Source organism: Zosterops lateralis (assembly GCF_965231275.1).
Source record: "Zosterops lateralis genome assembly, chromosome: 1".
NCBI lineage: Eukaryota > Metazoa > Chordata > Aves > Passeriformes > Zosteropidae > Zosterops > Zosterops lateralis.
Window position 1 is genome coordinate 9,223,006 of NC_139762.1, and position 12,043 is coordinate 9,235,048.

General features: G+C 38.5%; 1 protein-coding gene across 6 annotated transcripts in view; it reads left to right on the plus strand.

Moving 5' to 3' along the window:
* Positions 1-12,043, plus strand: part of RBM33 (RNA binding motif protein 33) — a 95,846-nt gene that overhangs the window by 29,125 nt on the left and 54,678 nt on the right. For 5 of the 6 annotated variants that reach the window (XR_014589499.1, XM_083856628.1, XM_083856629.1 and 2 more), the window contains exons 8-10: positions 4,216-4,424; positions 6,211-6,520; positions 11,733-11,791. Coding sequence is in view for 5 of the 6 variants with exons in the window: in XM_083856628.1 (XP_083712754.1) it covers positions 4,216-4,424; positions 6,211-6,520; positions 11,733-11,791 (578 nt within the window). In the remaining variant the exon portion in view is untranslated. The remainder of the gene's footprint in view (positions 1-4,215; positions 4,425-6,210; positions 6,521-11,732; positions 11,792-12,043) is intronic. The other variant, XM_083856630.1, reaches the window with a different exon arrangement.

Below are 12,043 nucleotides of genomic sequence, written 5' to 3' on the forward strand. Positions count from 1 at the left end.
GTGACCTTTTGTGACAGCTTGTCTCTATTGGAGGAGTGCATTCTTACTTACTGATTAAAGATGTCATTTGAAACCATTTTATTACCAGCAATAGTGAAATTAATCTTGACACTTAGAGACACTAGAAAAATAATTGCTGATTCACTACATTAACTGTGTGTGAGAACTGTACAGTCAAGATGAGACCAAACGTGTGCTGATAAAATACAGTGTTCTCAATAATGTAGCTAAAATATTTCCTAAACATTTCTTCATCTAAGATAGTGTAAAGAATCATTTTTCAAAGTTCGGAAGAGGGATATTGTAGGACAGCTGTGCAATTGATTTCCAGCAGTACCAAGTTTGTCACCTTTGATAAGAAATACATTTCTTTTTTCGGTGCCTGTAGGTGAAGTCTTCTCAGAGTGGGAATTGTCATAATTCTTTGGCTGTAATTACCTGTTAAGGAATGTGAAGAGGAAAAATGTCTTTGGTATTACCAAACTAAAGTAATCAGAAAAAATGTCTTTGGTATTACCAAACTAAAGTAATCTGTATCTAATCAGAAATACACAACCCAAACCCTTAGACTTAGGCAGAACCACTTGCAAAGTGCTAGCAAAAATCAGTTGGATGTGGCAGTACTTCCTCTTATGCCCTGCTTAGTTGGTTTGTGTTCACTGCAAAGCCTCATGGCTGAGATTTCAGGCAGGGCAAGGAAATTAAAGTGTTTTAAAATTGTGCTGTTGTTCTGTGTCCAGAAGCACAGAGTATCATCAGTTTGCAGATCTGGATGATGAGAAGAGAAGAAATGGCAACATATTACATATATATGTAAATGATAAGTGTTTGTAGTTGTGCACGAGTTCTTAGCCAGGGAGAAGCTGTATTCATGTGAGTACCTGGCTGTGCTTTGGAAGAGCCCAGGGAGGGAAAGAGAATCTCTTCTTCCTCTGCTCATCACCTGTTTTCTTGAGCAGTCTGAAGTTGCTTCCAGGGAAACAGGGACTGTTTTTGTTGCTTCCCTCCTTGCAAAACCGCCTCCCATACCATCTCCTCTGCTTGATATCTGTGTGTGGGACACAATACTTTCAAATTCAATGTGCAGCCCCCTTCATAATACAGCTGACTATATTTTGCTGTGTGGTGATGTGTAGCTACAGGCAGCACTTGAGGTGCTCATGGTGTCAGTCTTAACTTTTGCAAGAAGGTTCTGAACCTCCACTTAGGTGTCTAAGCCAAGTTGTTCACAGATAGGACAGTTGCCCTCAGTGGCATGTTCTGGGGGAAGTATGCTTGATGTTGATGTAATCTTTTTATTTTTAAAATCTGGTGGTTATATCGTACTTCTGTGGTCATAGATGTAATACGAGTGTGAATTTGTGTGTGGTTTTGTCTGGGATATTTTTTCCAAAGTTGGTGTTAATATATGTTCCCTACTCTGGCTGAAAAGCTGAGCATGTGGACTGTTCCTTTAGAACATGGCCTTAAAAGTTTGAGAAATTTTGTATAAAGTGAGGAGGTAAACAATTTATATATTTTAAAGAGAGTGATTCTGACATCCAAGATTGGCTGACTTTGCATGGATGCTGTCATCCCTTCACCAAGCTTAATCAGCACAGTGCTCTAACTAATTCTGTTTGAATTAAAAGAATTTTGCCCAGTCTTTCTTTCACAATTGTTTCTATTTAGTGCCCTTCAATATGTACTCAGGAGGCTAAGAGACTTAGCTATAGTCTTGCTTTTTAAGAAGCCTAGCTCTGTTCCCAGGTTGATTAAAAATTGCTTTCCTCACACGTGATTTCTAAGCTATTTAATAGGAATTTTCTTCTTATCTTGCTTGACCATCAGTGGTAGGTACTTGTTGCAACAACTGAACTTTATTTTCCAGACTATAGCCTTGCTGGGTTCAGGGTTGTAGTGTGGAAGATGGCAGAGAAATTGCCCTGCCTGTCCTGTTGCTGGGAAAATAAAACAACTGTCCGAGCAGCTGCACGCCCGGGATGCCCTGCAGGACTTGGATCATTTCTAGATAAAGGAGCGTTACTCTTTTGCAACACAGTGGCTCTGTTTCCCCCCGTGGATATATGGGAAGAGTTGGTGTGTCTTTCAGGCAGGTCAGGTCGAAGCCCACATTTACCCTTTCATGTTTGTGGGTTTCTGAAGAAACGCAGCTTGCTGCAGGTGTGGAGAGGAAGGAGACTTGAAATCAGAGCTCTGTTTTCCCCATCTAACCAGCTTTTTTGATCCCTGGCAGCCAAAGATGGCTATGGCAGCTGTTTTACTTGCATCTAATGGTTTTGACTGCTTTGGGCAAGGGTACATTTCTCTGTTTCTTTTTTTTTTTGTTGTTTGTTTCTTTTTGTGGTTGTTTTTTTTTTTTTTTTTGTTTTTTTTTTTTTTTTTTTTTTTTTTTTTTTTTTTTTTTTTTGTTTTGTTTTGTTTTGTTTTGTTTTTTTTTTTTTTTTCCCCCACAGAAATGCACATTTGATACCTAAGAATTGAGGGACTGTGGTTCCTTCCCTCATTCTAAGCATTTTGTAAGATTTTCCTGATAAAGCCTGATCGCCTTGGGCTCTGCTGTGCAGGTGCCTTAAGGGCAAAGGTAGCATTTTAGGAGTGTTTGTTAAGGCTTTATGCCATTCAGTTGTGGTGTCAGAGTGGAGAGAAAAGGAGGTAGAGAAACCTGTCTCATCACCATCTTACAAAAACGAAGTAGGAAACTCAGGCAGATCCTGGGCTTTTAGAAGTCTGTCATGTTTGCTGTGTTCTTACAGGCCATCAGCAAGTTCAGAACTTTTAAAAATTGAAAAGCTCCCGCTTTGTAGAGGTGCTGAATACTTCTGAAAACTGGGACATGCAAATTTACAGTCTCTGCAGCTCAGTCATGCAGGTAGTTTTTGTAGCCAAGTAAGAGCAACTGCCCCAGAGGGAATGCTCAGTGCTCACCCTTTTCTGCCTTTCTGTCAATCCTCAACTTCAAAGACTAATAGAGATTACTTATGAAGATGTTTAAGATGGTGATTTAAGTAGCTTTGGCCTTTAGACTCACAAGAAATTGTAAGAGTTTTCTAATTGATTTAGTTATGTATTCTTGGGAGAGGATATCTAGTGGTGTGGAGACATAGTAGTAATATCTCCTGCCAGATACTAATTAATTTGTATATTCAGATATTATGGCCACTGTGTGTAGTATTGACAAATAAACACCACATTGATTCAAAATATGTTTTTATTTGTCAGAAGTGTGTTTGTTTTTAGTAGTTTAATTTTTCCGTGTTAGAGGTAGAAATCAATATTAGGGGTAACAAACAATGTGACTAGCATATGGCAAAGGATTCAGCTGCATGTTTGAGTTAAAGTTTATTATGCCTTGTAAGTGATCGAAACCTGGTGAGGGGTTCTGCTTATACTTTTCATGGTGTCTTTCCTGAAGTTGGTTGTAGACCTTTTCTGTATTTTCAAGTGATTTCATTACCTGTATCTGTTACTGCATCATTTCTTGCTTAATGTTGTCAGCATTGTCCAAGGTTTCAAGCCAATTTGGCATATTTGCTGAGTACCACATGTTCTCTGGTGTTTACCTGTGATACGTTGGGTGGGTGTTATCAGCAGCCATGTGTTTGACTTGAGCTGAGCACAGATGTAAATGTGTTCTCTCTTCAGTGGAATTACCACTTGTGAAGTACAGCTGGTTCTTAAACCACGTACAATAAAACAAAAATTAAATAGTTATGTACTTCAGCAAGAGAATGTCCTTCTTTGGATCAGGCCAATGTGCAGAAAAGATTGGTGCATAAAATCTGTTTATATGGAAGGCTCAACAGATCCATTACTGTAGTGTTTACTGGAGATTCATTGTCTTGCCAGACATCTGCAGATAAGTGAGATGTTAAAGATAACAAAACTTGGAGAGGAGCTACAGTCTCCTCTTGGAGCAGAAGGCAGACTTCAATACCTTCTTCAGCAAGAAAACAACCAAACCTTTTTGTTTATGTTTGTTTCATTTATCTGCTGCTTTTTGCCTGTGCAAAAGACACAAGTATCTGTGCTTTCTCCTTTTAAAGATGTCTTTAATGAAATGTTAACATGCCACCTAAAGGAGATCAAAGTGCCTGCAAATTTCATGTTAGTCACAGGAATTCTTCTGTAGTTCTGGCAGTGTTTTATTTGTCATTGTGTTTTCCACCTTTTCAGCACAAAACTAAAATATTTCCCCCATTTCTCTCTCAACAGAGCTTTCTGCAGAAGCCCAAGCAGCATTACGTGAATTTGAGGAGAGGGAGAGGCAGCTTAAGCAGGGGCGATACGGCTCCAGGAGAGGAGGGAGAAGAGGAGGCTCAGTTATGTGCCACGGAATGGGAGAACAAAGGAGAGACAATAATGACAGGGGAAGAATGAAGGATCACAGGCCTGCACTGCTGCCAAACCAGCCATCAACAATGGTACCTTTTAATCCTTAGTATTCTTTGAGCATCTTTGCAAGGAAGTTGTGGAGAAATGCATTTTAAATCACGAATCTTTGCAAAGGTGGAAATATATGTTCCAGTGTAGACCTTCTGCTCTTGCAAGGCACTGTTAGGCAGAATGGGCTTTCTGTGACGTGACGATTATAAAGTATGTGCTTAGTCCTGTTACTGGCTTCACCTTGAGCAATCTCAAGACCTCCAAATGAAAAGTGCATTTTGACTGATAAATCACAGTCAGACTTTGCTGATGGTTTGCATGAGGATGGAGGAAAAACTGAATTTATCCAAGAAGTCTACATGCTACATGGAAATATGTTCAGTTCCCCATTATTTATAATAATGTGGTTTTAAAAAATACAGTTCTGTAAAACACTTCTTGGGTTCTGTCAAGGTAATATTTTTGCTGATACTTCTTTAAAAAATCTATTTGCATATAAGCTATGCTACTATGTAGGTAAATAAAACCTAGGACAGTAATGACCACTTCACTACTAGATAAATTACTGTTTTGGGATTTCAAATGAAATTTATGTTTGTTACTACTTTCTTTGCTGTGCTCTTTATCACAATATAAAAGACTTTACTTTTTCTTTAAAAAGCCCTTATAAAACCCAAAACTTACTCCAGCAAATGATCAAGAGGTCAACACTTATTTTTGTTCACTGTCAAAAAATATACTGGAAGCTGAGATTGTAGAACAAAGTCTGTGTATGTCTTTACAGGACAAGGTCATCTGTCTTAAAACAAAGGTGATTTTTTCCAACAGCAGTAAGTAGGTGCTGGTCACTGGCAGGAGTCAGTGGATATCTCAGTGCTTGAGAGCCCTGCAGTAGTATATTTCATGCTTTTTGAGCAGTAAAGGTTGAATTTTTTTTTCTGTTTTGCTGCAGTCCTTGCAAGCTATTTTGATTTTAAATATAAATATTTTTGTGCTCATCACAGTGTCTTCTTGTGCATACTATGTAGCTGCTTTGCTTCATGTACGGGGCTGCTGAAAGAGACAGTGTCACACTTGTTGCTAAAAGGTTGCCCCTTTGGGTCTCTTCTTGCACTTCTGTTGGAAAGTGGCTGGGCTAGGAGTGAGATCTAGTTACAGTGACTTGAGAGGCAGTAGGATGTCTCTGAAAAGAGGCACAATATTTTTTTTCAATTAGCACTAATTTTGGCCATTTGTTTGAGAGTTGGGCAGCAAGAGACTTTCTTCTGTGTTCGGAAAGACACAAAGATACTTTGAAAGGTATCTTCAAGTGAGTTTTTTCTTCAAGCAGTGTGGATAGCTATACTGCACTGATATTGAAGAGTATTTGAATTTGTGCTGCACTTATACCTGAATTTGTATTTCGACTTTCATTGCTAGTGTTAGGTCGTATCTCAGAGAGGCATATCTATACATGAGACAAAAGATAGTGGATTTGTTTTGATACTAGGACTCAGATTTCTAGTGATCTTCACATAAACCTTATTGCAGAACCCTGCAGAACCCTGACATATGAAACTAGGTAGTTTCACTGTAAAAAATGAGTGAATGTGTCTGCATTTCCCATGCTTCTTTGCTCTTTGCTCTCTTTCATATGAATGTTTTTGATTGCTCCTTTGCTTTCCTGTGCTGATGGTTTTTAGTGGTTCCACTTGATTATAGGGAAGTTTCTCTGTTCATAATTGCCCTTAATTGTTCTCCAGAGATGTCTTGGTTTTGTGCTCATTTATGTCAGGATATTTTAACTTTAAAGCCTAGTGACTCTGTTCTTTTGTCTGACTTTAGACTCACTCACAGAGGTTAATTCCAACACACCAGCAACCTGTTATGAGTCTGTTCCAGCAGCAACAGCAGCAGCAGCAGCAACAACAACAACAGCAACAGCAGCAGCAACAACAGCAGCAGCAGCAACAGTTACAATCTCTGCTTCCTTTACAGCATCAGCATCATTCTTCTCCTCCTCCAGGGCTACATATGCCCCCTCAGATAGAAACACCTCGAATAATGATGACTCCCCCTCCAGTGACACCTCAGCAACCGAAGAACATTCACATAAATCCACATTTCAAGGGGACGGTAGTGACGCCTGTACAAGGTGAGCTTTCTGAACACCTTCCCAGTCATGCAAGCATGACTCATCTCATTCTTTGCCAGAGATGGAACAATTTGTTTGTTTATCACTTCATGGAAATGTGCTTCAGGCTGCTGGTTTTTTCTTGAAGCTTGAAACAAATGTTTTGCCTGAAGTAAGACATAATGTTGTTGGACTGTGGCCAACTGAACAAGCAAAGCCTTTTCAGCTTTTATCATGTTTGCTATTCTAATGTAAAGCCTGAGAAGAGCAGTAAAAATGGAAGCTGAAAAGAGAATGCTTTTCAAAAAACAATAAATGTTAGTTTTCAAAACTAGGAAAGTACTGCAATTTATAAATTTCCCAGGACCATCTGCCTGTTTGGGTAAGAGAGTACTGAGACACTCCTTGCAATGCAGTTGCAAGATACCGGTGAAAGATACTGGTTGCTGTCCTTACTTGACAAGATACATGTCCTCAGTTCTCTTTTCACAGAATCAAATCCGTAATTGTTTTGATTTGCAAATATGCAAATACATTTTTTCTCTTAAGTTAACACAAACATTTGGGCTACACCTCTTAGAGTAGCTCTCAGCAAAGCTGTTCATGTTACTGCTTATTTAGGAAGTATTTAATCCCAAAGAGAGTTAAAAAAGAGACACCTGTGTAGCTCTGATTTCTGATTATGTTGGGACAAGACAGACTAAAGGAATACATAAATATTTATACATATTTACAATTAGGTTTTCAGTATTTCCTCCCCTTTCACATTGCCAGAACTCCATGCCAGTGCTGTCTTTGCTTTATTTATTTGACCAATGAAAAGCAGGAATTTGGCAGGGTAGAATATTGCCATTATATGGAGGTCCATTGTGCTTCTCACAGATGGCTTTGTAGTAGCTGTGTCAGAGAGCTTATTTTGCTTTTCCCTGTGGTGCTTCCCACCAAATTGTGCATCAGGAGAGATTATCTGGAAGCATTCCAAAAGACTCTTTACTCTTGGATTTGTGCTTTCTGTGCATTTTTCTAGCACTACCAACGTTAATTTACTGTTGAATGAGAAGCAAAAATTGCTTTTAGACTATTCTAGATGCCTTTTCTCTGTCCCTGTGAAACAGTACCAGATCTGCCACGTAATGTAGGTAAGCAAATGTGATCATAATCCTGGGAATGGCTACTGAAGGTTTGTGCTTTTGCCTAATGTCAAAAATATCCCTGTGTATTTTCCTTCTGCTGTCTGAGGAATTTTTTTTCACATTACTGGGCAGTTCAAGCTCTTCTCAGCTTTACCACTGTGTCTGTGGCACTGTAGCTGTTGCAGGTCTCTTGCTTGATCTTATTCATAGTCAGTTTTTCAGTCTTCGTGCACATCCTCATTTCCAGAAAGTTGGGTACCTCCTGCAGGTTAGGAGATCTTCAGTATTGGATTTGTAAGGGGGAGGGTGGTTCTTGGGTTTTTTTAGATCTTACATCTGCTGACTTTATGTGCACATTCATTTCTTGACTTGTAAAAGTCTAGATGTTTTCTTAAACTGAGGAGCCCTGGAGAATGAGTGATCGATTGTTGAATGGTTTTAAAACCTGCATTCAGCAAGGACATTCTTTGCTCTGTCTATTAATGGCAGGTGCTTCATATGAAATCCCTTTGTGTCATTCATTTTACTGAAAGAGTCCTTGGCAAGACTACTGAATTTTTCTGCTAACAGGTGTGCAGCATACTATCATATACAATCTTTTAAATCACTGTAGGAATTTATTCTTCTTGATCAGAGATCATGTATTGGAAGCTGAGTCTCCTGCAGTGACTGAGAGTAGATTAAGACTGCCATCTCAGTCTTAATCTGTAGCAGTACAGTTATGTTACATGAAAGTAAACACTTGTACACATAAGGAGAATATGAAAATGTGTTGGAAATCAGGAACTTTCTGTAGATAAATGAGCATAATTCTAAAATCTTCAGTAGTATCTGCATATTAAGATGAATTTTAAATCAGTCACTACAGGCAAATGGTAGATAGAAATTTCAGTGTAGGGAGTGCTGTTCCAAACTTCCTCTTAAAAAATCTTCCTTTAATCCCTCTACTTGAAGCCCCAGTAGGCAGAGACTGGTGGTTGACAACAAAAGGATGTTTCACTTGCAGCATCATTTCTTTCAGGTTAATGGGAAAGGATGAAGGATCAGATTGACTTCGTGTTCTTGATGATGTCTTGCCCCTTCTTGGCTGAACATATTTCCAGATACATGAGGGGCTTTACACACTGGAGAATACAGTCAGATAGGTGCAAAGTTTATTGGAATTCTGTTGTTGAAAATGTGATGCCTGGAAGCTAAAAATGCCATGTCTGGAAGTGCATGATATGCACACTTAGGTTCTGGTAATTTTAATGGTGTGCTGTCATGTTTTAGTGTAGACTGGCATTTTTTCCTCTCTAATTTTATGGCAAGATAAAGCTCACACACTTCTAATTGTCAGCACCAGGGACACTTTTCCTTACTGCAGATCATAGAAATACACTTTTTAAACATCTTTTTGGTTTGAGTTAGTCTTGAAATGCATCGACTATATCAGTATTTTCTTAAATAGACTCAAACCTCCTGAAAATTGTTACAGAATTTTCACATGCATAAAATACCATGGATAAGAGCTCTAGTAGATAGCTACTTCAGCCTGAAAAGGGGTAGAAACACTGTTGAAGAATCCTATCATTGGCTTATTCCTTTGATGTTTCAAAGGCAAGTCTCTTTACAGTAGCCACCATCTCCCTGCCCAGCCTTGAATCCTGATTTGAAAAAAACGATTACTTTCAAGTCAGTTTTGTTTCAAATGAATTTGTGCTATTTTTAGTCTTTGAAGCTTCAGAAATGATCAGGGACTTGGTCTATCAAACCCCTAAAAAATGAGCCTCTGTGGATACCTGCTGCAGGTACTGTGTTCAGCTGTGCCTCCTGTGGCATTTGAATCCCATATCATTTAGCTCGACACATAGTTTTATCTTTTCTTTGTGTCCTATTCTGCAAATTAGTTTTGAGTTGTAGGTAGAATTTTTTGCTGAATGTGTGTCCAGACTTGAGTATGATCAATTTATTAGTGCTGGAAGAGCACACATAGATGTACTATGAAGTACTGATTGAACCTGTGATAATAGGTGTTGCATTTTTTTCCCCTTAAGTGTTTATACCACAAGTAACTATTTCAGGGATACTGTGGTGCTGCCAAAATTGACATGAACTAATGAGCAGTTTATGGCAGCTCAGTATGCCATTTACCTTTTGAAAACTGTTTGGTGTCTTGGGAAAAATCACATTGTAATTCTCCTGAATAATCAGTATGGGAATTGCTTCTTGATCTTTTCAACTACAGTGTTGGAATTTATAGCAAGAAGCAATTTAATCTTCTTAAAATAGTGTCTTACAACATGCTGTGTATTATTTTTGAAACATACTTTTCACACCTACGGAGTATTTGACATCAAGAAAATGAGGGCTTGAGACTTCTTTGTTGCTTGAGCAAATGTCCAAGGATTGAAAGGGCACAGAGTTTGAACTACTGTCTTTCATGAGTATTAAACTAATTTGTTTAAAATATATAAATATATGAATTTATATGCTACTGCTTGAGGCAGGATACTGAAATAGACTCTAGTGCCCTGTTCAGTTGACATTTCTCTATGTTTCCCACCTTATGCTATTTTTCTCAGTGCCTCTCTAACCTGTAATACCTGAACTATTTTAGGAGTAGGTCTATCGAGAGCATCCTGTCCATTTTTTTTCCATGTGGCCATGGCTGTTTGATACTAACAGATGTTCATTAGAAGCCAGGATGAAACTATTCCAGTCATTTTCTCCTGTAATGTGATACAAAGCTTGCACACAGTCCTCTTGTGCTGAAAGACTGCTGCCATTAGTTCACCCCATCAGTCTCTGAACCAGCAAACCACAAGTACTTAACGAAAGTGGACAGAAGCCAGACATGGACGTGAACTGAAAAAAAACCTCACTAATGCATTTGTTCTTGTGCCTTGGTTACCAAGGGAAAAGAGATTTTTGAGGCATCTTACCAAACTTCTGTGTTGGGAAATGCTCCCAACTTTTCTCTCAGACAAACAGCATTTCTTAATATCTTTCCTGCTCTGAAGTGTGACACAGTAGCTGTCTGCAAAGTCAGTGTTTAACCCTGCCTGGAAAATGTTTCCCTATCACTTTCAGAAGTGGTAAAAACAAACTGCAGAAGAATCTTACTAAAAGCTTTTAGTAAATGAGCAAACAAATTGTGTAGTTTGAAATGCTTTATTTAACTTCTCTAAGCCTTTTGCTTAACATGGAAATGTTTGTGTTTTTAACCACTTACACAACTGTGAGAGGAAATAAAAAATGCTCTAGAAGATGGGGAAGCTGTCATTACACTTTGTATTTAAGATTCAAATATAGGTTCAGTTCCCAAGGTGATCCAGCTGTAGCACTTTGTGCATTTTGCCATAACATTAAGTGAATGTTTTGGGAAATAGCTTTTTGTGACTAGTATTTCAAAGTGCAGTTGTAAGGACAAATCATCCATGTTAATCCCCCTGAAGTACTAGTTTTAGAGGTTATTTTTTTCAGGAAAAGGTCTCCTAATTCTTCTTGGTGTCTCTATGCAATCACAGTCTTTCATCTGAGATCAGCAGTTCTGTGATCACAGTTGCTCACACCACTGTGGTGGCAAGGCCAGACTAAGCAGTTTTTGTGTGCTGTTAATTGCAGCTGCCTGCCTCATTTTACCCTCATGAGCAGTGATTTTTACCAGTTAGTGTGTCTCATGTCCATGTTTCTTGTGGTAGCTTGGTGGTGAGACTGGGAGATACCTAGCAAATGTTAAATGGCATGAAGTGGAGAAGGCAAATTAATCATGTATCCTTCTATTTGAAACATGAAATTATTGTTAGTGTCTCTGTCAGCTTTGTCTAAGAGATGTCTTTGGCTGAATAACTATTCTAGTTTGCCTTCCTCCAACAAGGAGCAATTTAATTCTGGAAAATGCAGAACTAAATTATGTAAATTAACTAGGAGAATCCTAATTGCCCTGTTGCATGTTGCAGGGGAGGGAACGGTTGCTCAAAGTTAATTGTAGGAACTGTGACATGTGAGAGTAAAAGTAGCAGATTTTAATCATGGCTTTTCATTGAAATTGCTTTTAGAAATAACTACAACAACTGTTAGGTGAAACAAATGGTGTTAAAAGGTGCTTCTTGTTTCAGTGCCCTTGCTGCCAGTTCCCGCCCAGCCAAGACCTGCTGTAGGACCCCAGAGATTTCCTGTGAGTAGCAGCTGTTTCTTCTTCTCTGATATGGATAAGCATACATTTGCAAGGAAATATTAATATAGCAAATAAAAGCTGTTCTAGTGAAATATAATTTTAAGGATTTGTAAATATTGACAATACACTCTGCAGTTGAAAATGTTTGTTAAAAGCTTAAGGTCAATGGATTTTTGAGAGTAGAATTAATTCTGTTTAACTGTAAAATTGTTGAACCAGTCTCTCCAGTGGGAAAGGCATGAATGCATCTTG